The sequence below is a fragment of the Hakea prostrata genome, chromosome 3 (genome assembly GCF_041222555.1).
Source record: "Hakea prostrata isolate BN-2017 chromosome 3, UWA_Hpros_2, whole genome shotgun sequence".
In the NCBI taxonomy this organism is placed as follows: domain Eukaryota; kingdom Viridiplantae; phylum Streptophyta; class Magnoliopsida; order Proteales; family Proteaceae; genus Hakea; species Hakea prostrata.
This window is the reverse complement of record NC_142602.1, coordinates 7,238,725-7,265,663: the sequence shown is the minus strand read 5'-3', so window position 1 is coordinate 7,265,663 and position 26,939 is coordinate 7,238,725. Positions and strand designations below refer to the sequence as shown.

The following is a 26,939-nucleotide window of genomic DNA, read 5'->3' as shown; positions in this document are numbered from 1 at the left end:
GATGCTCTACTTCAATACAGGAGTTGAGCGTGCGCTCTCTTGAAACAGAACCATGCGCATAATTTTAGTTACCTCTTACCTATTAGTTAGTACATAACCAGATTATAACTAAACGGTTATGCCCATGGAGAAAAATATTAATTTTATGCCTCTTTTAACCTTCTATTTATTTTTTTTCGACAAAGAAGACTTCTGAATAATGTCCCATGGAATATGAGATTCTATAGTTTACTTCAACCATTTTAAGAAAATTTCCCAAGAATGACTCATGAGAACTATAATACAAGTGGATTAATTTTACACCTAAAGAGTAACAATTTGCTATGTTGCTTCAATTATTGTCTAACTAGGGCTGGTAGTTCGTATCATTAGGAACAAAGTTATGTGATATTTCACCAAAGCGACCGAAATCCAAGTTATTGTAACCAGGGCTGTTTGTTTACTTTATTAACCGATTGAATTCTAATTCCTCTCGCAAAGAGGAGCTGAAGAGCTTTGAATATTCACAGTAAGATTTATTAAATTAAATATGAATTGTTTAATAATATTCTTTTTTTTCTTCCAATTATGTATGGGTTAGTAAAGTTTAACCTAATATGACCAGCTGTCGATTCTTGTTGGTGGACATCTCTTTCTTCTCCCTGTGTTTGTTTTCTAATATAATTCTTCTTACAAGTTCAACAAAATTGATTTTCTGGAGAGATTTGGAGGAAAAATGACTGGTTTCTGTGAGTGAATCGAGATTCACTGAACATAAAGAATCATGAGATCTCTGGGAAGACGAAAATTTTTTTTTCACTTTTTCAAGACGATAACAAAAGAATTATTGCAATCAAAGGGTCCAAACTTGATGAACGCAGATGAAAGAATTTTCAAAACCGAGGGAATAGAGGAAGAGATAGAGAAGGAACAAAGGAAGAAGAAATTTAACACAAATAATAGAAGAAAAAAATAGGAAATTTTATTTGACGATTCAGATTTAGTCAATATATCTGACGGTAGAAATTTATAGTAGTTTAAGTTAACATATTCACACGTAATCAGCTACTTTTTCTCATACAAATTTACCAAATATTCAAAATTATGTATGCTTTTTATATGTCAGAAAATTAGGGACGAAAATATTACATATGCCGCCTACAGGATCGAACCATTTGTTGTTTGATAATAAGGTTAGAAAATAATTTTAGGAAAGAACATGATTTTCCGAAAAAGCCGTTACTAAGGCGCAGTTGGTAGTCTTCACGATCATCCAATTAAACACGAGAATTTAGAACAGTTTTTACGGAACAGATCCATCGATAGTTGCTTCGTCTGAGACTAAAAGCCGTCGTTACGGAGTGACTGCCGACACCCACCCAATTACGCGCGCGATAATCCACAAACCAGGGGAGAGATCGTACATCTCTTTTCCACTGTCATTGTCTGCAAAACATTTGATGGCTTCTCATCGGAAAACGATGCAAGAACTAGAATAGAGGATATTCCGTGATAAGTTCTTGATGCTCTTCCTTACCCAGCACCAAGCCTTTAGATTTGTTGTCCGCACATGCCGCATGGTAGTTCTGATTCATATTCCGTTTTTCTAAAATAGAATTTGAGTTCAGAACTTCCTCTAGTCACTTTGAATTCTTCAGATCCGACTTGCAATCGAGGTTTTTGGTTTTTAAGGTTAGGAGGTTTTGAGATCCTTAGATTAGATGGAGAACTCAGAAGAGAGGGTGGTGGCTGTAATTATGGTGGGCGGACCGACTAAAGGTATCATCAAATTGATGTTGTCTTCGTGTACTCTTTGATCTTTAGATTTGAGCGTTCTAGTTTCGTTAGATTTCGGGTTCTTACCTGGTTATCCTGTCTGATTGTTATAGGTACTCGGTTTAGACCACTGTCTTTGAACATTCCAAAGCCTCTCTTCCCTTTGGCAGGACAGCCAATGGTACACCATCCAATTTCCGCCTGCAAAAGGGTATGTTCTATCTTCAACTACTCTGTAAATGTTAATCTGGGAGATCAAATCTTTCTTCTGGTTCACTCTTAGCTTCGGAACTCAGATGTTCAGCATTCTTGTAGATCCCAAACTTGGCGCAAATATATCTCGTTGGCTTCTACGAAGAGCGGGAGTTTGCCTTGTATGTCTCCTCAATCTCTAACGAGCTCAAAGTCCCAGTCAGGTAATATCGTTTATCGATTGCATTTCTCCTACTTGTACCATTCTATTTCTAAGTTGGTCGATGGCTAGTGGATCTTACCCTCCTTGTTACTATGGCTGCTGCTACTGCCTTAGATACTTGAAAGAAGATAAACCACATGGTTCTGCTGGCGGGCTTTACAATTTCAAAGATCTGATCATGGAAGACAACCCGGTTTGGATCTTGCGGTCCTTATTCCTCTTTCTTCCGTATTTGTTTTCAATTGAAAAGGACCCCTAAAATGGGGATTCCCAGATTCTGGAACCGTTATTAACTTTGTTTTGTCATGAAAAGATTATAGGAAGGCTTTGAATAACCGAGTAATTTAATCTCTATTGAATCTGACTTTGCTTTTTGCTCCTTCGTGGCAGTCACATATCTTCTTGTTAAATTGTGATGTTTGCTGCAGTTTTCCTCTGCCAGAGATGCTTGGTAATTCTCTCCTCTTCCTACTGATTTACTACTTCCATGACTTGTCCTCTTCCTACTCGTTTCATCTTCATTTGATGAGTTCCTTCTTATCTTATCTATGCTCATTACTTTCCCTTTATTTATCGCATATTCTGCTTCCTTATTATTCTATCTGGTTTATGATTGGTTTTACATACTCTTGACTATGTGAAGAGGCCCATAGAAGATATGGTGGCATGGGAACAATTTTAGTAATCAAGGTCAGTCCAAACTTACATGTTGCTAGAGTTCCACTCATTATTTATGATCAAATTTAATCTTCATGAAACCGGGTATTTCTCTTCTTGTGCAGGTTTCTGCAGAATCTGCTAACCAGTTTGGTGAGTTGGTGGCTGATCCAGTCACCAATGAACTGCTGCATTACACAGAGAAACCTGAGACTTTTGTACGTGAAACACCTAAAATTAGCTTCCCTTTGTAGCATTCCCTTGTGTCATGATATTCTTGACTAGATATCTGTTTTTGAGTTACTAAACCCCTTTGTCTTGTGTTTTCTGTTTCCGTGTTTTTAGGTGAGTGATCTAATAAATTGTGGTGTATACATATTTACACCAGACATTTTCACTACCATTCAGGATGTCTCCGTGCAACGGAAAGACAGAGGTTGGTAAATGGAGTTTTGTCTGCTAGTGAACTTTTTTTTTTCTTCAATATAAGCAATTGTTTTGTGAGCATGTTTGGCTCTGGAGATGAACCTTTGACTTGGAAATGGAACAATATTTGATTGTTCTCCCTTCCTGTAAAACTTAAATCCTAAGATATAACTTGCATTAGAACAAATTTCATGGTCTTTTTTGTTTTGAGGCTCTTTTCTTTTTCTTCTTGTTGGGGAGTGGGCAGGGGATTAACATTATAAATTCCAGAAACATGTAGTAAATATCTCATTTGCACTTTGTTATTGCAGCTAATCTACGACGTGTATCCAGCTTTGAAGCCCTCCAGTCAGCAATGAAGTATGTTTTCTTTGTGTTCTGAACTACAGATGTTTGGTTCTAACATTGGGTTTTAGAGATAACCTCTGACATCGAGTTACTAGTTTCAGTTCAATCAGAAGTTTAGACCATCAATATTTTTCTTCCTGGTTATATTGTGGAATCACTTATACTAGCTGTTTATTTATAATAATTTCCCCGCAAAAAAGTGCCTAGTGCATTTGCAGTGTGTGGTGCCTTAAACCTGCCAATGCTCTCAGGAGGTATTCGTCTCAAGCCTCCTTGATCAGACTTTCCTTCCCCCGAGGGGTTGAGAGTAGTGGGAAGTGTGTATATATATATAAATAACCCCAGTGATATATTTTTTTAATTTCTGACATCCACTAACTAGAATTCTGTATAATATTTACCTGTTTGGGTTATCTCTAAACACCCAAGTTAACTGACTCATCTATCACTACATTGGAAAACATAGGCAAGATATTCAGTGAGGATACCAAAACTTTGTGCCTGCTTATCGGTTAGCTTCCGAGGTGCAATACTCTCTTGCAATAGCTGTCTAATCAAAATTTCTCCACTGCCTTTGCTCTAGAAGTCTGGGTTGACAGGTCTGATTGTATTGCATTTTTCTGGTCTATTTCTGGGGGGCTGTTATGGTGGAAACATAAGAGGACATCTCAAATAGGGAATAAACTTTTGTTTCTTACGCTACTTACAGTAATTTGGAGGGTGTTACTTGGAAGATATGGAAGGGATTTTGATAATAATGGTGAGCATGCTAAGCCAGTGTATTGTGTTGCAGCCAAGGCTAAAGAGAGTGTCATCTTTTGAGCTTGTAATGGATATCCCACACCTACAGTAGTGGATCCTTTTATTTATTATATCTGGCTGCCACCATCAAAATTCCCTCTAAACCTATCCAATGGAAATCAACCAGAGCCTATACTTTGATATCCAATCTCATATTTCATATAAGAGTCGGAAACCCCCATCTTATCAAATTTTGCACTTAACCTTGTTGTTAGCTGCAACAGTTTCAAAAGTTTAGTATCTGACTCAATAAAAAGAATCTTATAGATTTTCTTGAGACATTTACCGTACATGTGATGGTTTTAGTTAGCTGTGGCAGCTTTGGATATTAAATATTTCTTTAATATATTCGTCTATCTGAGAAACATATTTCCGCGGCTGTAAGGTATTTGCTGACATTTTGTGTACTATTATTTATTCCAAAATGATTTGCATTCATTACTATTTTTCCTATTAATTTTTTTTCTTCTGAATTTCCATGCTAATATTAGCTCTGTTAATAACAGGACCCTTCCTTCAGATTTTGTGAGACTGGATCAGGATATTTTGTCCCCTCTCGCTGGCAAGAAGCAGCTATATACATACCAGACCCTTGATTTTTGGGAGCAGATTAAGACTCCTGGGTAGATCATCCCCATTTCTTTTCCACTTTCCACTTTCTCTTTTCCTTGAGTTTTGAGCTGCTCTGTCTAACTTTATATTTGACCTTGCAGAATGTCTTTGAAATGTTCTGCTTTATATCTTGCCCAGTTTCGACTAACCTCTCCTGACCTTCTGGCAAGTGGGAATGGCACCAAGAGTGCTACCATCATGGGTGATGTTTATATTCACCCATCAGCCAAAGTGCATCCAACTGCAAAGGTAGTTGAATTGTATTCATGCGCAACTTCTGAGCCTATTTCTTCTCATAATTAAATAATAATCATTAAAAGAATTTTTTGTTTATGATTTTTGGGTTTTAAATAATTGCAATTTAAGTAATCCTATTTGGATGTTGGTTCTTTTGAATCTGTTTATTTTGTTCTCTTTAAACTGATTTCAGTCTTTTATGTTGGAACAGATTGGTCCAAATGTCTCGATCTCTGCAAATGCTCGAATTGGTGCTGGGGCAAGGCTCATCAGTTGTATCATCCTTGATGATGTTGAGATAAAGGTACATATCTGGCTTAGGATATGATTCATTGAATGTATATGCCTAGCACTCATCTAAATTCCTTTCTTATTTGTTCATCAATATTCTGACAGGAAAATGCAGTCGTCATACACTCAATCGTAGGATGGAAATCATGTATTGGTAAATGGTCCCGTGTGCAGGTACACTGTATGATTCATTCAAATAACTGTATTGGAAAAAGGAGGGAAACTATACCTGAATCTTTTTGTGGTCAACCTCTTTTGAGGTCTGAATCTAAACTCCCAGATTTTTGCTATTTGCGAAGGAGTATTTTTCCATGGCGAAGTTTGGGGGAGGAATTTCTTTCAGAGAAACAAGCTGGAAGAAATCAACCCCCTGCCCCCCCCCCCCCCCCCCCCCCCCCCCCCCCCCCACCCAACAAAAAAAAATGAAAAAAAGAAGCTGGAAGGGAATGCTGACAAGGAGGGGCTATGCCTTCAATGAGGCAGATGGCTGTGAGTTGTACGAACTTGCTACAAAACACCCCTCCCCCAACCTTACAGGCATAAAAACCCCACCCCAAACTGTTGAAAAAAAAAGTAGGAACAGAGCCGCAACCTAAGCACATCAAGCCCTGTTGCGAGTCAAACCAATAAAGTTGAAAGTTGTCAAATAGAAATAACAAGGAAAAGTAATGGAGGTTGGAGGTTATAAAAGATGGAGGAGAAGAAGAGAGAAAGGTGGAATATTGTGTTGTCTCCACACAAGACACATGCATATGTTGGTTACTAACACAAGAAAGAGAAATTACTTCCTTGTCCCTTCTGCTAATATAAGATAGCTAGGGAGGTAAAGGGTAAATAAGACAAGTAACTTATTGCCCCAAGTTAGAATATAATAGGCATGTGCCTTACATGCCCTTGTGAGTTCTAACAACTCTAACGACGAAGCACGCCTTGTGGCACAAGCCATGGACCCCTGTACAGGTCCCAAGTCCCAACCAACACCAGTATTTGAAGTAATCAAGTAATCTAGCAATGCAAGTTATGTCAGGAAAAATAGGGAAGGTACTGCTATGGTTGTTTTTTTCCCTATTCTCCCACTTAATTCTTCAAAAGTCCAAATTTGTGAATCTACCATATACGAATCAAGTGACACATCCCTGTGCCACACCACATGTTTTTGGGATATAAAACCTAATCTGGAAAGAATTACAGGATAGTTAAGATGACCAGGTTTCCAAATCAGTTCAGGTCTGGGCTTCTAGAGTTCTAAAAGGAAAATATAATGATCTTCACAATGATTTTCTCCTTTTAGCACACTCTTTCTGATTCACTGTAATTGACCTACTTACAATTTACCGTTTCAGGCTGAAGGAGACTATAATGCTAAACTTGGAATTACCATCCTAGGTACCATTTGCTTCTTTTTTTCTTTCCTCTGTTATCCATTTTCTTGACCAGAACAGATCATGGTTTAATTATTTGAAGAGCAATTGCAAATGCCAATTCAGGTGAAGCTGTGACTGTTGAAGATGAAGTAGTAGTAATCAACAGCATTGTTCTTCCAAATAAGACACTCAATGTCAGCGTGCAGGAGGAGATCATTCTATAGATGAAGAAGGTTCCATACGGGACTTTGTTACCACCGGTTGCTGTCTTTTTTAATGAGCATTTCTAGCATTAATGTTATCTTAGTTCGACACAGGAGGAGATGTTTTTGACGGCCTTTGCCCAACCTACAAGGTTATTTGTAGTCATGTAATTGATTATTTGTAGATTGATAATCTTGCAATTAAAATAAAAATATGATTTTCTTCTCCTTTTGTAGTTTTGTATGCTGTGTGAGGTGATCCATTAAGAAATCTCCAGGCATCGTACTTTGCCAACACAGGTGTGCAGTTCAGGTGGATTTGCCCTATTATGATTTGGGTTGAATTGGTGATGGAGACTGATTCAGTCATCAAACAAGATTAAAAGCAATATGCAGGAATTAGGATTGGATTTGACTGATTCTATTCCTTTTCCTTGACTGTGACTGGCTACACCAGTCATTACTACTAAATTTAAGCAGAATTTTTTCTGGAGCTTCTCAACTTTGTGAGACCTTCAGAAATTGAATGGCCACCTTAGTTCGAAGAATCTGACTTCATTTGATTTGTTGAGTTTCTTTTCAGAAGTGGCTCTGAAGCCTATCCTGTTTGTGCTCAGCAAAATTATCTATATGGCACTGATCTCATTTTAACATTTATTTCGATTCTCTCTGCAAAAATATTTTGGATATGCGTATTTGTATCATTTTTTTCATGCTCACCCTTCAATATTACTTCTAATAACCAAGAACGGATTAAGTGATTCATACTCCATGGAACACATTGTATGCTTGCACATTTTTTTTCTTCTTTCTGTTACTATGGTAAAACCCTGTGAAATCTTGTCCGTCTATGGTAGTTTTCTTATTTTGGTAGTCTGTTCAGAATCTCAAGTAGTCATCAAAATTACTTGAAATTTACAATCCGGTAAAACCCAGTGGTGTTGGTCTGGGGCTGTTACAGGCAGAGAAGCAAATAAATAATCTCACCAAGGACTTCATTTTGAAGGAAACAGTGGTACTCACCATCGAGAGATTCTAGTTTTAATACAAGCCTACCTACTTCTAAAAATCATTTGATTTCTTAATAAAAAATTACAAGAAAAAATTGCATTTACAGAGGTCAGAGGACCTGCCATGAATTTCCAAGCAAACCTAGGTAAACAGTAAACTACAATACCGAAGGAACTTCCCGAGAAGCGCATGTAGTCAGTCATACGCACAATGCCTCACAAGTAGCAAGAAATTGAATGGTTCATGTCTAAAGACTAAGGGATGTATAGTTCAGAGTATTCTCAAGTAGATTTCAAGCACGTCAGTGAGCAATCAAAAATGCCTAGAAAATTCATGTCCCTTTCACATCCCATTTTGATATGCATCAAAATGAGTATATTTTTCAAATCATTCCTAGTGTTACATGAGACGTGATCGATGAAGAAGCAACATCTGGGCAAATAAGATTGAAGTATCAAGACCATCTTACAAGATGGTGATTGATGTACTCATCAGTTCCCTCAAACAAAAAAGTAGGAAACATACTCATTATTTCCATCGAACAAAAAAGTAGGAAACATATCTGTATTGCAGAAGAGCTCACATTCCTGTGGTGCTGAACTGAGAAAATCTTCTTATAAGTCTACTTCATCAAGCATCAACCTCCTACAAATCCTTCAACTAGGTCTTGTAGATACCACCATTTGCACGCAGCCTGCTACAGCTTTGACTGGGTTAAGATATTCCATGGAAATATCACAACAGCCACTCTTGATCTTCTAGTGGATTTAGATTTGGGAAAAGGATATTGGTGTTTCTCATCGCTGCTGACTGGTTCTGGATCAGCCAATTAGAAGATCCAATAAACAAGAAGCAGAAAACATAGTTAAGACTGCTCAAATCCAGAGGAATGCCTCAAGAGCAGGTCTAGCAGTATTCTAGACTCACTGCTGCGGCCTCAACTCAAGTTTATAAGCCTGTATTTCCATAGGTGACACCATGACATGTCCCTCTTCTGCAATGTCTCCCAACTGCTTGACGTACCCAAGCATTTCTTGATCATCATGTAAGAGATTTAAGGAAGTTGCTCTGACATTCAATACCGCAAGATCTTTAAACATGTGGAATATATTAACTGGCTTATCAGCCATAACTGAGCACTGGAGCCTACCCTTCCGACAGTAGTACGCAGAGTCCCATTGACGTCTCTGTATGATTAAAACAAATCTAGAGCCCCCCTGGAGCTGCTGAGAATCCTTTAAAGGCTGTGGAACCTTGAAATTCACAATATGCAAATCATGAGGCAAGGAAGCTGACAAAGGAGAGAAAAATCTAGGCGGCAGCAGCACAGATGTTTCCTGTGATTTCTTGGCAATGAAAGCATGCACTGGGTAGTTCAAGTGGGCTCCAATACAATGGGACAGAAGTGAGGGACTGAGTGGAAGATGTGAAGAAACAGGATTTGCGGTAGTGGAGGCATTGGATTCCTTAAGAATGTGGAAGAGAACATTCATCGGACGGTTGTCCATGACACCCTGTCCAAGTCCACGCCCATCATCTCTGACCAAACGGCGGTCCAGCATAATCTCAAGCCAACCATTTTTAAGGCTTGCCACACCAAGCGACTGGCGTGAATGGACGGAGAACCGTTGGCCGGTTGAACACTGCATGAATGCAAGTGAGGGCATTGGATAATAATTTCCCTGCAAAGGAATCTTATCATATGTTTCCCTCCGACTCATCTGAAAACCATTTAAATCAGAATAGAAAATCCTTCTATTGTCAAGATCTGTCTTGAATCTAACTATCAATTCCCTGTCATAGAAGTCCTTGCCCAAAAGCTCAACATGATATTCCTTTTCCACAAGAAGTTCCTGAATAGTGTTTTCTCCATTGTAAATTCGAGTGCTATGGGAGATGGGGGATTGGTCCCATTCTGTCTGTGGATAAGAATAAAATTCCTGCACCAAAGATCCCTCGGATATCACCACTTGCCCACCAGCTTGAACAATTTCTCGAGCCTCACCAGCAGGTTTGAACAGGTAGGCACCACTTTCAGGGCTACTGTACATACCTATTTCTTCTCCTACCACTGTTTGGGAGCCATCTTTATGGCTTATTTGATGCAACAAACCAAGTTTGGCATCAAAGGTAAGTATCATATGGTGGTTCTTGATTTCTGCCCAGTCACCATCTAATTTTGAGCAAGTGTATTGAGTGGGACAAGAAAACTCATTTGAAGGCATGGAAAATTTTAGTTTAGATTGTTTAGCCTTTTCACATCCAACAAATCCATAAGCAACATAGTAGGTCTGCAACCCCATAGGTGGAACAGAAGCTTGCCAATAAAGACGATGCCTCCCAGAGAAAATATTGCCTTCATTGTGCTGCCACTCTGGAGAAACTTGGCTTTCCACACACGACCAATTAGAGTCTAAAACGGTTACATCAGGCCTGTTGACAATAACCATGATGATTTCAATTCTGGTTTGCTCTAAGGGATTAAACACAGCCACTGACTGTGCACTTCCTTCGGGAGGACTGAGCATTTTCTGCACTGGCTGGACATCATACCTTGATCGCACGTGCGCTGGCTCAAACTGGGATGGAATCTGGTCTGATTTTTCAAGGCGGATACCAAGTAGCACTTCAACAGCTTTAGACATGAAAATTTGTAGGTCCTGTAGAGACGTATGCATCCGTTGTCCATAATCAACTACTACATGATCCTTAGCCGTTCCAGTTACCCCATCATGATGCTGAAAAAGGGCTAGATTCCTCCGAGCAGCTGTTAACTTGTAGGCAAAACTAGTAGGGAACTTTTCACATTGCAATCTCTGACAGTATCCTAGTAATAACGCAATCATCATTTCTGATGCTCGCAGTGTCTGTTCCAGTACACGATCAACGGATTTGAAAAAAGGCCTAGAAACATAGTAGCCACTCCAGTAGTCTTGTTGGCGGTCAGCGTATGTAAAAAAATCACCCGATAATGAGGGAAAACCTAAAACCTGTCCAGAGCCAACCTCACTAGGAAGGGTATAATTAATTCTCTCTGCCTCCTCACGAAGGGTTTGGAAATAGTCTTCCAGGGTTCCAAACTTCACCTCAGTTTTCAGACTGAGATTAGAATTGATATAATCAAACAACAACTGGTAATTTGTAAACTGAGCTTCTGCTTCATCAATGCTGACATAACGAAAATCATCCCCAAGTGGAACAAGGAGTGTGTTTGTTCTGTATAAAGTTGATTTTTTCTTGTACTGATCCAACAGTAGTAGTGCTTGCTCATGCACGTTGTCCTCATTGATGTCAACTGGATTTCGTTCCCATGGGCAGAGCTCATAAGAGAAGCCAAGCCTTCGAGCAAAGTCAAACTGACAACAAACAGCAGGCTCAGGCCCACAAGTGTGTGGAATATCATAGGAATAGAAAGGCATCATATGGACAAAAATATCAGTAGTTTCATCCACATCCCAGCTCTGTCTCCACAAGTATTCCAAATTTTTATGCAAAGCAAGTTCCTTCTTCAGCTCATAGTGGGTCCTTTGTATAAGCATGTTCTCAAAACCCATACGCCGAAGGAGATATGCCATAGTAGGCGAGTAACCAAATGGATCTATGGCCCAAGCATTTTTCGGAATAGCCCCCGTAGTGTCATTCAACCACATATTGCCTTCTGTGATCTGTTAGTTAATATAAGGATCAGAACAGAACCTTAATCAGGCCCAAGTCTACTTAGATATTTTCCAAGATAGCTTAAAAAATAAACTTAACAGTAGAGACACCTGGTTTAGTGGAAACCAACATTAAATTAGAACTTGTGAGGAGGAAGCAGTACCAATTTTCAAAAGATTATTATGATAAACTTCCTTAAACCATCTTCACCGGGAAAGGGGGGTGAGACATAAATCATTCATTTAAGCATCAACAATAAACAATCCAGTATGGCCTTCAAAACATTTATATCTTGTTGATACCAAAAATTCTTAGACAATACACGAAGGGGAGTGGCGCCCCACATGGGTGGGTGTTTGGGGGAGGGGTAATTTGCAGCCGAGGAGGGGGCAGAGTGCCCATTACCAGCATATGTTCCAAGATGCAGCATTCTTCGGAAATTAATGAAACTAACCTCACTTTAAATTATCTAGTTCAAATGACTAGTTAAGTAGAATCCTGGAAATGAAAAAACAACATAGAACTACAAGGGTGAAGTAATATCCAGCAAGTCGTTTGCTTAACCACACCCAAAAAGCAACGATAAGGATTTATATATCATCTTTAGCATAGTTTAGTTAGTGGTCATATAGCAGAGAGACCAAGTTATGTTGCAAATCTAAAGATATTATTCTGATGAGGGTCGAACAAGAAATGGAATAAAAAAAATCAGCCACTGAACTTAGTCATTTGTGATATCATTGAGTAAAAGAAAAGAGTTTATCGAAAGATTTACTGCAATTACTTGCACTATGAATGTGTCCATCCTGACTTAGGTATAGTACTGAGCATAAAATGTTGATATTTTCCTTCATAAATCAGTGAGTCTATTCTGCCTGGATTTCCATTATTGGAGGAATCATTTATGCAGAGAGCTTCAATATATTCACATCTTTTTTGTTCTAGCCAAATCTGCTTTCAATCTGAGAATATTTACTCGTTTGAGATAGCATGTATTTCTAAACTCATGCACACTTATCTTAAAATTACGTTTAAGGAGAAACACATTGACAACGTCCTTGAAACTGGCTCCTATTGATACTAATACTTAAAGAGTGCCTATCATCAAATGATGATCTGAAATATTCAGAAAGAATACCTGCATAAATTCCTATTAGATGATAATGCCGCAAAAATACAATACATTGCATGCTCTTCTGATTGCCAAAACCATCAATCCCCACCTAGCCTTCAGTAACAGTTACTGGAGATAATTTTCTTCTTCCAGAACTTGACTGAAGTCTGCATTTTACATCATTCAATGTTATGAGAGGACAAAGTCCAACACATAATAGTATATACATGCCATCGTTCAAATTGGAGGTGCACCAAGACATGGGGAGGACCAAAACTGACTTATGTTTAGACTTTTAATGGCGAGAGAAGATAGCTTTTATCATTTAATTAATAGAAGCCTAAAAAGAGGAAATAGTGGAACATGATCCACCTAAGCTGCCATACACCACAGACAGTGACTATCTGGACCGAGTTGAGGCTTGAGTTGATGGTAATAATGTGCCAACTTCTACCATAATCACTAATATATTGTACCCCACATGGGCACGTACTATCTAATTTACTATGAATATCATTTAACTCATCACAATCAGTACCCATGAACAATTGAAGAGACAGTGATCAAAAACCATAGTTGTCAAGGTGTCATCCAGACAACGGCTAGGTGTCTAGATGCCTTTGGTAGCCTTGGCAGTTGCATGTTACTGTCACCTTGGGTTGCCTAGATGCCATGATAACTACGTTAAAGCAAGAGAAAAGGGGGGGGGGGGGGGGGGGGGGATACATAAGCACATCCATGCAGTAAATCCTGAAATAACTCTCAGACCAAGACGAACCAATCCTGAAATATGAGCTCCAAGAGACAAGATAATGCAGAAAGAATGATAAGGAAAGCTGTTTCAAGTTACCTGCTCAATGATTGCATAAAAATGTGAATTAGCCTGGAAAAGAAAAAGCGGAAACAATTGGTGAGATTTGATTCTTAAATATAGAAATTTAGATACACAACTAGCTAGATTCTGAGAGCTATTATGATCCAGATTGCCTGATTCAATGATTATAAAGGTCAGCATCTATCAACTAGCAAAGTCTGAGAAGCAATGACAATCATACCAAAAAAACCCTAGGAGTGTGTTTTTTTGACTGATTAACTGAAGAAAAGGCAAGATAGGGTGGGATAAGGATACCTACTCCCACAAAACACCAATCTGAGTTTGTTTGGTTAAGTAGGGTAGGAGAATCAATAGGCAAGCCTCCACAAATTAACGAGCTTGTCTGCTGAGGTGGTAATGGAATCTTCCCACCTCATGTCTCTAAAAACGTCAAACGAAAACGGTGGAACCTTGTGGGAAAGGAGAGTTGAGCACGATTAACAATGGGAGAGTCCACAATTTTCACTTTTCCCATAACTTCCTTGTTTTTTTTATGTCCCTCACCCCACATAACATGGGTTCCGCACATCTAACTATCCCCACCTTTTTTCCATCAAGCAAATACACTCTAATTGATCCCATTGTCCACACCAACCCCATGCCCAAAAACAGGGTGAAGTAGGAACCACAACTAGATCAACTTAGTCACAAAAATCTATCCAAAAAATCGACCAAATCCCAGAAGTTGTTGGAGTGCATAATTTCAAAATGATAACTTGCAAACACAAATTATATCGGTAGTTGAATGCTTTTCTCACAATTTAAGCTCCATTTCCTCAAAAGATTCAAGTATGTCAGAATTATACTTGTTTTCTTTATAATTTTGTCTTTTTTTTACCTCACACGACAAGCCATGGGACATTTGGGGGGCAGGGAAGGATAATCAACCTGCATCATGGAAGTGCCCTCACTGGGTGGCAAACACAATGTTGATAAAGATCCAACAAGTTTCTCTGGATTATTCATGCCCAAAAATTTTATTGAATATGACAAACGTAAGGAGAAATTAGCAATATAGCCAATGTGCTGGGATAGATGAGAGATCCAAATCGTGACCTAAGGAGATCCTACAATCCTATTATATACATTCTATTACTTCTAGTTTAACTAGTCTTCCAATGAAGCCTAAAAGTTAGAACAGTTAAATGTGATCATGGACACAGCAAGTCCAGGGGATCTTTGACCAATACTGTCATTTGGATCTAGCATTCCTTCATGCATTTTTTAGTTTCTTCAGTACATTCTTTATATGAAGATTGCTTTTTGGAGCTACCATTCCTCTGTGAGATGTAGTATGTATGTGTCATTCCCTCTTATTGTATTGGGGATGGCCATGGCCCATCTTAAATACTTTGGAGGCTTGGATTTGTTTTTCCCACAGCCATTATAGAAGAGTTATTTAAAAAGAAAATTAGATTCCTTTTTCTTTTATTTCTGATGCAGTCCCAGCAAAATATGTAACCCAGAAATAAATGGCACACGACCTTGTGGCATTATCTGCATAGTGCTATAGTTGTGAGTCAATTCAAAAGGTGGCTTTTATATAGCCTGAAAACACCACTGGATTCACAAATGAGACTAGCATATTGAACAATGAACATTGATAATGTGTAATAGTCAACACTATGACATCTTTTTCTTTACAGCTTCTTTGTTCATTTTTTGAGGGTAGGGTGGGGGCAGCTTACAACTTCCTCCCCCCCCCGTGCGTCTCTCTCCTCCCAAAAAAATAATTCCTACCTGTTATGGCTACACCCGATAACTCCAAGGTGAAGACAGGATTCCATCTTTAGAGCTGCTGAAAATGTGTGTTGGTGTTTACTAACTGTACTAGCTGGCCTCTTCAGCGAAACTTTGTGACTTGAATAGAAGAGAAGCAGAGGAATCAGTATTCAATTCCACAGTCATGGATTTTTCTGATAGGGCTCTAATCCTTGACTAATTATGAGCATATACCAAGACTATCAATAGGGTATGTATTTCATTGGTGAATCTGTAATTGTCAGTCAACATCTTTACCATAGATTATTTAAAGTTTCTGTAGTTCAAGAATTGAGAAAGAGGATTTGACAAATTCTTCTCTCTTTCCCTCAATAGATAGAATGAAACCTTAACATTCTGGTTGAGGAACGAGTCACATTGATTTACAGAATAGCTATAAACCTTTTTAACAGTTGTTAAGCTGGTGTTGAACCAGACAACCCATTATCTCAACCCAGGGTATGCAGTATCCAAACCAATTCAACCACAGGATTAGGCCCTTATAGCCCGACTGAAATCTAGCTAAGCTATTTCCCTTTTATTTTACCCTTAAACCCTTCTAGATAGGACAGTGATCTTGATTTATACGAGCATGCCCCCAATATTTACTATCTTATCAATGCAGCAGTCATCTATCGAGCTGATAAGAAACAAAATGGAGTGTAAGATATTTGACTACCCATATATCCACTGAAACCTAAATGCAACAGTCTATGTCAGTTGATATTACATCAATGAGGTGCAGGAAAAACGTGATGAATTGATCAAGATGCAATCCTTATAAAAGACCACACAAAAAAGGTGCAACTGGTCGCATAGAAACTCAAAATTTATTGCATATATGCATGCTTGCAGTTACCTCATCATTCATCACCCAACCACCTCCTACAATTTCTAACTGCCCATTGTTGATTAAATTGAGGAAAGCTTCTCTTTTAGCCTCTGAGGATTCTCTCCACCATCTCTCCAAATATGACATCTCCTCCCATATAAACTTGCGACGGGCATCCTACAATTCAAGTTTCTGAATTTCCTTCATAAACCAACGTCTCAAAAAATTTACTTGACAAGTCAAAGCAAATACCAGATTAAATATTTTCCGCTGTATCCAGATTCCAGGCTACTTCATTCCAAAGACATTTCCAATCTCATTTTTTGTTTTTTTTCAATAGAACGGAAGTTAAAAGGAAACAGATTATCACACCTTGGAAAGAGTGTCGACAATTGTGTCAAGTATATGCTGTGTCTGCTGGACGTAATATTCGTCGACAGTGAGCTTCCACCCAGGATCATTATGCGAATGCGGAACCACAAAAACCTTTAGCTTCTCTGAATCCCACTCATCTCCATTGTAAGTTACCGTCCAACCCTGCTTCCAGGGTCCTCCGTCCACATCCAAGAACTCGATTTTATCGTAGAGATCTTTCGTCGTGATGTCGACAACAGCGGCGGAGCCGACCTCAACTCCTCCCTTTAACAGGATGGGTCTCCGATGTAGTGGTCTTTTATACTTGGATTGACGAGAGTTTCTTGGTTTCAAAGAAGAAGAGAGAGGTTTCGGAATGCCAAAGCGAAACACAATGGCGACGAAGAAGAGAATAGAGATCGAGAGACAAATGGTGAAGAAGTTGGCAAAAATGAAATCACGAAGAAATGATCGCTTACGGGGTGACTTCCTTGGCAGCTTCGATTTAGATGAATTTGATAATGGAAGGAGAGAGCGAGGCCAGCCTCCCCGTCTGGCGCTTCCAGTGCTAGGAGAGAAGGCCATGAAAATTTCCAATTCGAAATTACTTTTGGATTGTTAACTGTACAATAGTTGTTGTCTCAGGTGTTCGTTGTTGTCTCAGGTGTGTAGGACAATTTCGTGTGCTGATTTGTAGTTACCACCTTGCTTGTGTTCCTTACTCGCTGAACTTTCTTTCAAAATTACATCTTCAATAATCCAACTGAGAAACAATCCATTTGGTCCTCCTCCCTTCACGTACGTTGGATTGGAATCTTTCAATTACACATTCTAGAAGATAGGACTCCGTTTATAACGAAAACCCGAGCTCTCTAATTAAGTCCATCAGATAAGAATCTTTTACCCAAGCTCAATGCGCATGTACTGATGTCGTCGTTAGGACTTGACGGATCTTCATGAAGTCGGATCACTTCTTCGTCCTATGTCATAGGTGTTCCCCCTTATTTCTCCCCCCATATAATTTGGTGGACACTGGGGTGAGCCGAATCTGGATCCTCATCCCGTCAGGGTAGCACTGAGTACTCCCCGACGGGTTCCTGACCACACAAAACGTGAAGCCCACTTCTATTGTAAGGGTAGAGAAACGGGAACACATCGCTCGCCCCTGACTGTGAGATGATTATTCATACTCTCATTCATGAAAACCCATTTGATCCGGATCAATTTCCCATCAAGGGAGCATATAGTTATATACTGCTCTCTTGACGTTTTCCCATCAAGGGAGCATATGGTTATATACTGCTCTCTTGACATTTTTTCACTGGACAATAGGGAGTGGGGCCCATGAAAAACCCACAGAGAGTTTCACCACTAAATTATTTTATTAGTATTATACATGGACCCGCCTCCATTGAGTAATAAAAAAAAATCTGAAACTACTACCCTGATGGGAAGCATTTTCCTGACCAGAGAATACAGGGGGCCACAGGCTCCTGCTGGGTCCCGCCCCTTTTAAATTTTTTTAATTTCATTTTGCTCATAGGCTCCATCCAATTCTGTGGCCCAGAACTGTAAAGGGAGCACCCCATCAGGAGAGATGATCCAGACTCAATGAAAAATCGTCAGCAGACTACTACGTGCACCATAGGAAGGTGATTCAGACTATGAATCTCGGGCAAAAATTAGAAAGGAGGGCTTGAGATTTTTGAAAGGAGGGCTTGAGCTGATGATATGACCCTTTCTCTGTTTACGTGACTAAGCATCGACTTCAAAATTCAGACTCCTTTCTGCCTCCGGCGCCATTGTAGAGCTTATATCCGTCAGAATGAGACATCTACCACCCCTATACCCTGTAAGAACGAAAAGAGAAAATTGTAAAAGATGATTAATATGTTGGACTCATGTCTCTCACAAAATGTGTGAAGTCAGTTTCCTTGTTTTTCAATTATTTCCACGATCAAATTCTTGGTTTCTGCAACAGTGATGCAATATGATCATTACCCAGTATACAACTTTCCAGACTGGAATCTGAGAATAGCCTTAATATATGCATATTCAACATGGAAAATATCAAACTCCTGTTAATTTAAGCGTGTAATTATCAACTGTCTTGTGGGGAAAAAATTATATTTACATTTATTGGGCATTTTGAAGGCATGACTCTGTCAAAGAAAACCTCCGGCAGATCAGTAATGATATGTACAGGTCATGTACATTTTGAATACAAACAGGACAGACAAGCAGACGTGGCACAATTCTGTCAAAAGAAAGACGTCTCTCCAGCAGATGAACTGAGACTCTCTTGTCACCGCTTCAAAGGAATCTAAAAACTAGGCTCCACTCAATTTCAGATTATCAACATGTTACTGGTCTTTTGTAAGTTGGTGGTAGGGAAGGGCAGTTCTCATTCATTTTGGCATATGGCTGAATGGTATTGTAATGAGGCAATTCCATGCGATACTGTCCGAGAATCTGGCAGAATGAGAGTCCATCCTGATCACTACACCATCTTGGTAGGCGAGTACGATTATTCTCAAAGACATTAAGCATGTATGCATCACGAATCTGTAGCCAAAAATGCAGCCATGTCAGATGAAGCTACAAAAATAAGGCAGAAACTTCGAACAAGCCATTGCATAAAAACTACGGGGTACTTACAGTGAACTCTGTGACCTGAATAGAACTGGATATAGGACCAAAGATTCCAGCCTCTTTATACATTTCAAGGACAAAGGCAACACAGGTTGTTGATTTCCCATCACTATATATCCAATCATCTTGTTCTGGGATGGCAAGCAACTCCTCGAATGTTATCCCACGCTTTTCAGTCTCAGCAAGAACTCCAGGCAAGTCCAATCCCTGAGTCAAACATGTAAAGTTGTTGAATATAAATGCCAATAATTCAGGGAAGTGTCAGATGCCTGTGAAGTGTGAAGCACTAATTCAAGGTGATTTCCATTCATGATCAGAATACCACAAGAATAGTGAATTGTTTTCTTCTTTTTAACCATATGCTCAAGTTGTCAAACAAAGAATATTATCAAGCTATTTACAAGCTGAGAAAAAGAAAAAGAAAACAAAAGTTCCTTTTTGGCACTCTCTGAAATGAGAGTTGAGAAGGATAGATACAGAAGAGTTAAAAATCCTACAAATTGAAGATCAAATAGCAAAAGATTTAGGCAGCATGGTTACCTTCTTAACGAAACCTATTTAATCAGGCTTACAACGGCTTCCACTTCATGTATGTTCATCCTTTCTTCTCTTATTCGTTTGGTTGTGGGGACCGAGGGGAGAGGGTTGGGGGAGGAGGAGGGATCCAACTGGGGCACTTTCTCCTTTCAACCAATCAATTAAAACCCCAATATAGTAACATAAGATTCAAGTTCTCAAACAGCTACATTAACTGCCACTACTAGGAACACAACCTAGTGTGGTGTCAGATCCCACACTCTCAAACAGTGGCTAATTACTCTAATATCTACATCTGAGTATGATGGTAGGAGTATGTCTAAATATGTACCAAGATGTAACTGCAGTCTATTAAGTCTTTTTATAAATTTCCGTTAAAAAAATAAATAAATTACACACACAACTACATTAATCTTTATTCCATAGTCATACTAACCTTCACCCTTTTGTTTTAGATGTCCGGTTTTCCTTTTTAGAGTCTAAATTTCTTTAACCAATTATTACACTCTAATTCTAGGACCTCGCCAAGTATCAAAGTGAAGCTCCTCAGCATTTAACATTTACAGCAAGATATGAGTAACATATACACGAAAACCCTGTACCAGCTGTTCATTGTAGGGGTAGTAATACGGTTTAGATGACAAGAATATGCAGCTACTAGTCTCAGACCTTGATATGGATCAAGCCGACCAATTTAATGCAAGATTAGCAAACAAAGGCATTACTTTTCTATGGTGCATAGTACTCTGGGATGAACATTACAAGTTGATGTATACATATCACAGAAAGAAGAAAAAAATGCATAAAGTGATGCATAATTAAGTCTTACAATCAATACCTCGGTTCCAAGTCGCTTGTTAAGAGCTTCACTCCACATATTGGCAGCATATGCTGGCTGCATTCTAGACCACATGGACATAACAGAAAGTACCTACAAGAAAAGAGTATCAGTTAGCCAGCTCTGAGTTAGTCTCCCTGCATTCAATCTTCAATAATTTAAGAAATGAGCATCATCCAATCAATTGTAAGGTGATATATTTCTACCTTAATGATATCCTATTCAGTAAGACAACCAAAAGATATGTAACTAAACTAATAAATAGAAGCAATATCTTGTAAAATTTTGCTTAAGATGTGTAAACAACTGTCTCTCTACAAATACGTGAAATAACATATGTATACACATATTCTAGCACAGACCTAGAAATAACACCAAGAGAAAATGAGTGAAGGTTGACACTCCGGCAATGCTCGCAGAAGACAAAGGGGACAAATCAATGGTGCAACAATTGCAACTTGAAAGCATCGAAAGGAGAATCCAAAATGACAGGTGTTAAAGCAGAAAGGAAGGAAAATAACTGATCCATTAAACAGAACAGTAATATGCTTCCAGCGATCCCCACATACACATATCTATTTGAAACTAGGGTTATTAATCTCTTAACTTTTAGTTCTTGGGTTTCTCTGTTATTAATTTTTTGTTGTGACCCTTCTTGTGATATACTTTAACTAGTGTTAGGGGTGACATAGCAAGCTCCTAACAACCAAATCTTCCGATTTATGGGGTTTGCAATATATAAAATAAAGGCTGCCTGCGACAATAAAAAAATTATTATCTATTGCAGGCTGCTCTCCCAAGTCTTGCAGCATCCACTCTCCTCCCCTTTTCTTCTTCTTAAACCTCTCTCTTTCTTTTCCTTTGGTTTATAAAGTGATTCTGGTTTGTTACAACATTCACTACATGCCATTCATGATACCCGTTTGCAGACAAAAGCTTGTCACTCATAAAGTTCCAATCAAACAAGAAAACTTGCAAAGAAATCTTGAAATCTGCAAAAACCAGCAGCAAGAGACCTGCAATGCCTCTTAGGAAAGCCTAAAACTAATCTAGCAGAAAGGTGAAGAATACCTTACTTCAAAAATACATGAAAAGTATTTAAGAAAGAATGTTTTACAGTCAGACATACCAGGTGAGCATCAAGAGGAGGTGGATAATTGTCAGTAATGGTGTCAATCCAACTGAAGATCATGTTGTGGTAACCATATGGTTTCCCTGTCATGCTCTGAGCATAGGCCCATGCAGCAGTAGCATTAAACTTTGCACGGACATCAGGATGCAAGGGAAGTAAGGCTATATGTGGATTGGATGCATCCTTGAGTGCCAATTCCCACCATTCATCCCATGGAATTACCACTATAATTTCCTCTCCCTGCAGCACATCAAGAATTCAATGAACTTATAATTCATCAGTGCTTTAAAAAGTGTGTTTCAATGAGCCAATAATGTTAATGTACTCAGAAAAATTTTATAGAAAGGTATGAGAACCCTAACAATTAAACAATGTTGAACAAAACCAGTCTATGAATCTCATAAAAAGAAGGTTTTAGCACGCGTTGCATCATACGAATATGATGCACAGATAAATTGAGATATGAACATGTAGAGCTAGCATATCCTTTCAAGGCATGCACTTGCTATAGTAACCTATCATATGCTTCTAATAGCATGCGATTTCTACCTGTAACTTCTCTTGCTTCTCCTGGTATGCAGTCTGTAGGTTACAATCTACATACCTTATCATTCTCATGCCCTGACTCGCCAACCCATAAATTCCCTGTTTCATCTTTCAAGCAAACTGCTGTATGTCCAGCAAATGCACCTGTTACCCATTTCTCTAATGTTTCAAATCCACCCCATCGCCCACGAATCTTTGACAATACTAAGAAATCACCAGAATGAACATCCTCTGGATCAATGGTTGTCTGCCAGGGCTGGGCACGGTTTTCAAATGTTGCTCCCATGTGTTTCTTCAAAAAGGCTAAGTTAGCACTCTGGCCCCAGGCGGTATTTGAAAACACAGGTAAGACATCAAGCAGAGAAAGTAAGGTTCCCAGCATTCCAGACGGCATCAGAAATACAGATATCCCATGCTGCCTCACCTGACCAATAGTCACTGAAAATGTCATATTTACATTATGAAGGAAAAAAACATAATGTGCAATTCATCAAATCAAGAATACAACCATACATATTCCAATTCTGCAGGCTCTTCCCACGAAGAAATTTTCAATGTGTGCTCCCGCGCAGTGAAGTAATAATCCCAAGTCACTCTATAAGGTGTTGCAAATACATAAAGGTCCATACAGGTCCAGCTGTGAGCTGCACCGGTCTGTCGAAGAGGGAAATGTAGTCAGGCAATGGACAATAATAAAATTATTCACTAAACGTCTGTTGGTGCATCACATGCACAAACTACACCTAAGAACAAACTAAGTGCAATTGTTTATCGAAACTCCACATAAGTAAGTATCAGGCCTGAAATTGTTTGAGGCTTCAATAGTAAGCTTGCCGGTGTATGTATGTTGGTGGAGGACAAGCCAGGTAAATAGCCTACTTGTCTCCTTCAAGTTCTGGATACTCCTGCAGCCAGGTGATCTCTCTCCTCATTATCCACAACTTGGTCTTCTGATTCATCTCATTGTTGCTTGGTTTCTTCCATATTATTCAATTTCCACTCTGACCAATATATTGAATTCGTAAATCTAGCTATATATAATCTGATTTCTTGTCATCAATTTGATCATCTATGTTCAATTTGTGTCTTAACTGATCAGTTCCTCGTATCTAATATTCAGTTTGCAAAAGTGTTTCCTTCTAGATTGATAATTAAGAGAGCATGATTACTTTTGGAATGCTTATCCTTATTTTAAATATTCCTATATGAATAGGTACCCCTGCTTAAATTGCACACTCAACCAGAAGGTTAAGTTGATCTAATCAGTATATTAAGAGTAACTACGATTCTCTTCCAATGATTATATTCACGCACTATCAAGCTCCATTTCCTGAATGCTCAAAAAAAAATCACTTTTTTTTGGCTGCGGGATAACTAGGTGATCAAGGAAAAGAAACCGATTAACTTGGACGATTAAATTGCACAGTCAGCCAGAAGGTTAGGTTGATCTTATCTGTATTTCATGATTGACCGACATTCTCTTCCAGTTATTATAGTCACACACTGTTGAGTTATATTTCCTGTTCTAATGCAAAATACATGTTTTCCATATCTCAATGGCTGAGGGATAACTTAGCAATCAAGTAAAAGAAACCAATTAACCATGAGGATTGAATCCTGGAGACTTGGAGTGTATAGTGGAAGTATGGTAAATGGCAACTTGCATAACATCATGGGCATGGGATTCTTTTACAACAAAGACAATGGACAGACCTCATAAAGAAGAACAGCTTTGACAACTGCATGCCACTTTTAGTTTTTCTACGTTTTAGTAGATTATAGAAACTAGGTGTTTCTAGTTTCCACAATATCATGTATTTGATTAAGGAAGCTGTGAAACATATCAGCATTCACCTACGCCTTAGGCCCTTAGCACAGAGCTATATTAGAACTCTGGTGAATAAAAAGCATTTCAAGCTCCCATGGAGATTGCCACCAGTTAGCAACAGTTTTCATTGACTTGATGGGTTAGAAGTTCCACCTTTATCAAGTAGGTCGAATGACCAAATAGGAACCTCTGCTAGCATGATTATTTTCAGAAAGTGTCAATGCAAGTGTTTAGTTTTGCTGACTTATTGAACACCCAGAGCAGGCAATACAGAGGTATGAGCATCCAAACCCCAAATGCATACTGGTGAAATACCGAGATTATAAATTAAAAGAAAAAAAAATGAACTTGTACTTTTTTTATGTGGGGGTGGGGGGAGGGTTTTTTAGTGATGGGTTTATGGCCTCTCAAACTTGTATTACTGAAAAACTTTCTGATTACCATGTAACTTGCTTTTCCAAGACACAGAAAAGTTCAGCAGCTTTTAACTAATGGACGTGAAAGAATTTTAATTCACAACTATAACAGTCTTCTATGAGTTCGTAATTGCAAACCGTAGGAATAAAAAGTAGAAACCAATTGCAAACTAAAGGGGACGAAATGTAGGAAATATGGTAGTAGAACAAAAACTAACAGGGTATTGGATTAAAACTCTATTCATCCCCACCACTGCCACGCCCAGAGTTCATCAATTAAAGAGGTTCGACTTTTCTACCATACTACCATAATCAGAGGATTTTTAAACTTTCCCGTTCGTCGAATTTAGAGAATCGTCTCACAGTTATTTAAACTGACTCTCTCAACTGATCTAATTGACATCAGGCATAGATAAAATGAAATAAGATAAAAAAAAAAAAAAGGCGCAGAAGAGACCTTAAGATAGAGAATCCCACCACCCAATCCCTGCTCGTCACTTTCACCGCTGGTGAACTCAAACCAAGCTTCATTGCTCTGAAAGCAGGCACCCTTCCACTCAACTGATCCATTATTGGGAGCAACCGATCCAACAAACATGGGCAAAAGATCAACCGGACTGTGAAGTTTATTAAGTACAGGCCATGATACCTGGCGAGGCAGAACTGGAAGCACGTCCTTAACCCTAAATGGAACCTTCAACGACTCCCCAGAATTCAAATAAAACCCAAATACTAGAGCAAACCAGAAGAAGGCTGACCACATATGCCGAGTCTGCAGGCTGGATACCGTCGCAGACGATTCCATAGCTTCAATTCGAACCAAGTTACTGGAAGGAGTTGTGAATGTTTCAAATGATTGCAGTGTCGTAGTTCTTACGGTGGAAGAAGGCGAACTCGAAGATTAATCCTTCCTTCCTCAGAGCATTCTTGTTTCCTGCTAACTTACGATCCTATCACGCTTCTGGTATTAACTAAAACAAGACGGCAGAGATCGAGATACTGTTCTTGTTGTTATCGTGTATGAGACATCCCACATGAAATCTCCTCCGCTACGTAACGGATCTCACCAACGGCTTCCGTATCTGCACGTGGCTATGGAATATCCTGCGAGCCGAAAGTCCAATGAGACGTTAATTAGAAAAATATTCCTCTTGCTCTTGCGCTTTTTAATTTATTTTTCTTTTTTTTTAGAAAGTTCCTAGAAAACTAGGGACCACTATCCTGTAACAATGAAATAGACCATCTATTTCTTTGTAAATACGTGGGAAAAAAAATTGAGGTTTATTTATAATTCACATCATTTAATAAGTTAATGTGACTTATAAATTAATTTCAATCATGTTATATAATATTGGAACACATCTCATACATATATAAAGAAATTAACTAGATAAAATTCCAAAAAAAATAGAACACTTCCTTTGAAACATTAACCCCACCGGCATGACAAGCATGATTAGATATGAAGATGTTTGAATATCTCTTATTTTTTTGGGTAAAGTTTTAATTTATTATACGAGTGTTGGGATAAATTTTAGGGATTCAGAGATTCAGCTCCTAGTTGGGTTAACCGCCACGTGTTACAATATTAAATACTAATTATAACAAATTACGATTGTGGAACGGTATAGATGATGTAAATCCATCGTGGATCCGAGCATTGAATAACGACCTTCCAGTGTCAATGAATAGTCAACATGTTGAACACACAACTACATATCATTCACCTACCTTATAATAAGTCGATCATTTGCTACATGTTACCACACCTGCACGGACATTGTAAGTTTGTTTAGTTAAGTTTTTGTCATATGGCGGTTTCAAAGATTAGTAAAGACAATAGTGGGACATGAAGGAGTCCGGATATGTGATCCCGACGCTTCCTGACCACAAAAACTTATAGGGCCCACGGTGAAAAACACTTTTTGAAAAAAAAAAAAAAAAAAAAAAAAAAACCAGTGGAACCCACTGGTTTTTGTGGTCAGGAAGCCATGAGAAAGCACTCTGTGCTCCCTCGACGGAGAGATGATCCGGATTCGACATGAAGGATCTTTATCCTCTCAAGTCTAGTACAATACTGTGTGCATAACAAATAAAAATATCATATTTACATTGATCAATGTACCAAACTATCACTCGTTCCCTTTGGTCTTTCCATTTTGCATTATTTCTGACATCATCTCCAAAATTAAAGATCCTCAGTTTAATTTGAAAATTGAACAATACCCTAAAAACGATAAGAACTTTGAAATTTGAAGTTAAACCTTCTTCATGTTCA

The 26,939-nt window shown here is 38.7% G+C and overlaps 3 protein-coding genes across 4 annotated transcripts; 1 reads left to right on the top strand and 2 right to left on the bottom strand.

Annotated features, from left to right (window-relative positions):
• The first annotated feature begins 1,183 nt into the window (after nt 1–1,183).
• LOC149020475 (ADP-glucose pyrophosphorylase family protein) lies at nt 1,184–8,159 on the top strand. 2 transcript variants are annotated; one of them, XR_016172199.1, is made up of 16 exons: nt 1,184–1,758; nt 1,869–1,966; nt 2,071–2,171; nt 2,285–2,363; nt 2,561–2,621; nt 2,814–2,860; nt 2,953–3,045; nt 3,173–3,263; nt 3,565–3,613; nt 4,909–5,025; nt 5,116–5,263; nt 5,463–5,555; nt 5,648–5,716; nt 6,886–6,928; nt 7,030–7,261; nt 7,347–8,159. XR_016172199.1 is itself a non-coding variant. In XM_089148623.1 (15 exons), the coding sequence occupies exons 1-15, from the start codon at nt 1,701–1,703 to the stop codon at nt 7,128–7,130; spliced, it is 1,248 nt and encodes a 415-aa protein (XP_089004749.1). In that variant the 5' UTR covers nt 1,184–1,700; the 3' UTR covers nt 7,131–7,337. The 2 variants fall into 2 exon arrangements, 1 of the variants encoding a protein (XP_089004749.1); XM_089148623.1 differs by lacking the exon at nt 7,347–8,159 and having other exon boundaries at nt 7,030–7,337.
• Nucleotides 8,160–8,293: 134 nt separating this feature from the next.
• On the bottom strand, nt 8,294–17,546 carry LOC149020474 (alpha-mannosidase 2-like). Its single transcript, XM_089148622.1, has 4 exons — nt 16,731–17,546; nt 16,386–16,535; nt 13,742–13,774; nt 8,294–11,785 (listed from the first exon to the last, which is right to left on the bottom strand). The coding sequence occupies exons 1-4, from the start codon at nt 17,295–17,297 to the stop codon at nt 9,044–9,046; spliced, it is 3,492 nt and encodes a 1,163-aa protein (XP_089004748.1). The 5' UTR covers nt 17,298–17,546; the 3' UTR covers nt 8,294–9,043.
• Nucleotides 17,547–18,475: 929 nt separating this feature from the next.
• LOC149020473 (uncharacterized) lies at nt 18,476–25,698 on the bottom strand. The gene is made up of 7 exons (XM_089148621.1): nt 25,119–25,698; nt 22,931–23,071; nt 22,476–22,841; nt 21,869–22,111; nt 20,740–20,832; nt 19,371–19,571; nt 18,476–19,277 (listed from the first exon to the last, which is right to left on the bottom strand). The coding sequence occupies exons 1-7, from the start codon at nt 25,464–25,466 to the stop codon at nt 19,068–19,070; spliced, it is 1,602 nt and encodes a 533-aa protein (XP_089004747.1). The 5' UTR covers nt 25,467–25,698; the 3' UTR covers nt 18,476–19,067.
• Between the last annotated feature and the right edge of the window lie 1,241 nt (nt 25,699–26,939).

Coding starts and splice junctions, on each gene's coding strand:
- LOC149020474 (XM_089148622.1), bottom strand. CDS start 17,297: ATGGCCTTCTCTCCTAGCACTGGAAGCGCCAGACGGGGAGGCTGGCCT. Junction 13,775..16,385: donor GTTGGGTGATGAATGATGAG/GTAACTGCAAGC, acceptor TTTCTTTTCCAG/GCTAATTCACATTTTTATGC. Junction 11,786..13,741: donor TTTATGCAATCATTGAGCAG/GTAACTTGAAAC, acceptor ATTAACTAACAG/ATCACAGAAGGCAATATGTG.
- LOC149020475 (XM_089148623.1), top strand. CDS start 1,701: ATGGAGAACTCAGAAGAGAGGGTGGTGGCTGTAATTATGGTGGGCGGA. Junction 3,614..4,908: donor GCCCTCCAGTCAGCAATGAA/GTATGTTTTCTT, acceptor TGTTAATAACAG/GACCCTTCCTTCAGATTTTG. Junction 5,026..5,115: donor GAGCAGATTAAGACTCCTGG/GTAGATCATCCC, acceptor TTGACCTTGCAG/AATGTCTTTGAAATGTTCTG.
- LOC149020473 (XM_089148621.1), bottom strand. CDS start 25,466: ATGGAATCGTCTGCGACGGTATCCAGCCTGCAGACTCGGCATATGTGG. Junction 22,112..22,475: donor CAGGGCATGAGAATGATAAG/GTATGTAGATTG, acceptor GATGTGCTGCAG/GGAGAGGAAATTATAGTGGT. Junction 19,572..20,739: donor ACAAGCGACTTGGAACCGAG/GTATTGATTGTA, acceptor TGTTTGACTCAG/GGATTGGACTTGCCTGGAGT.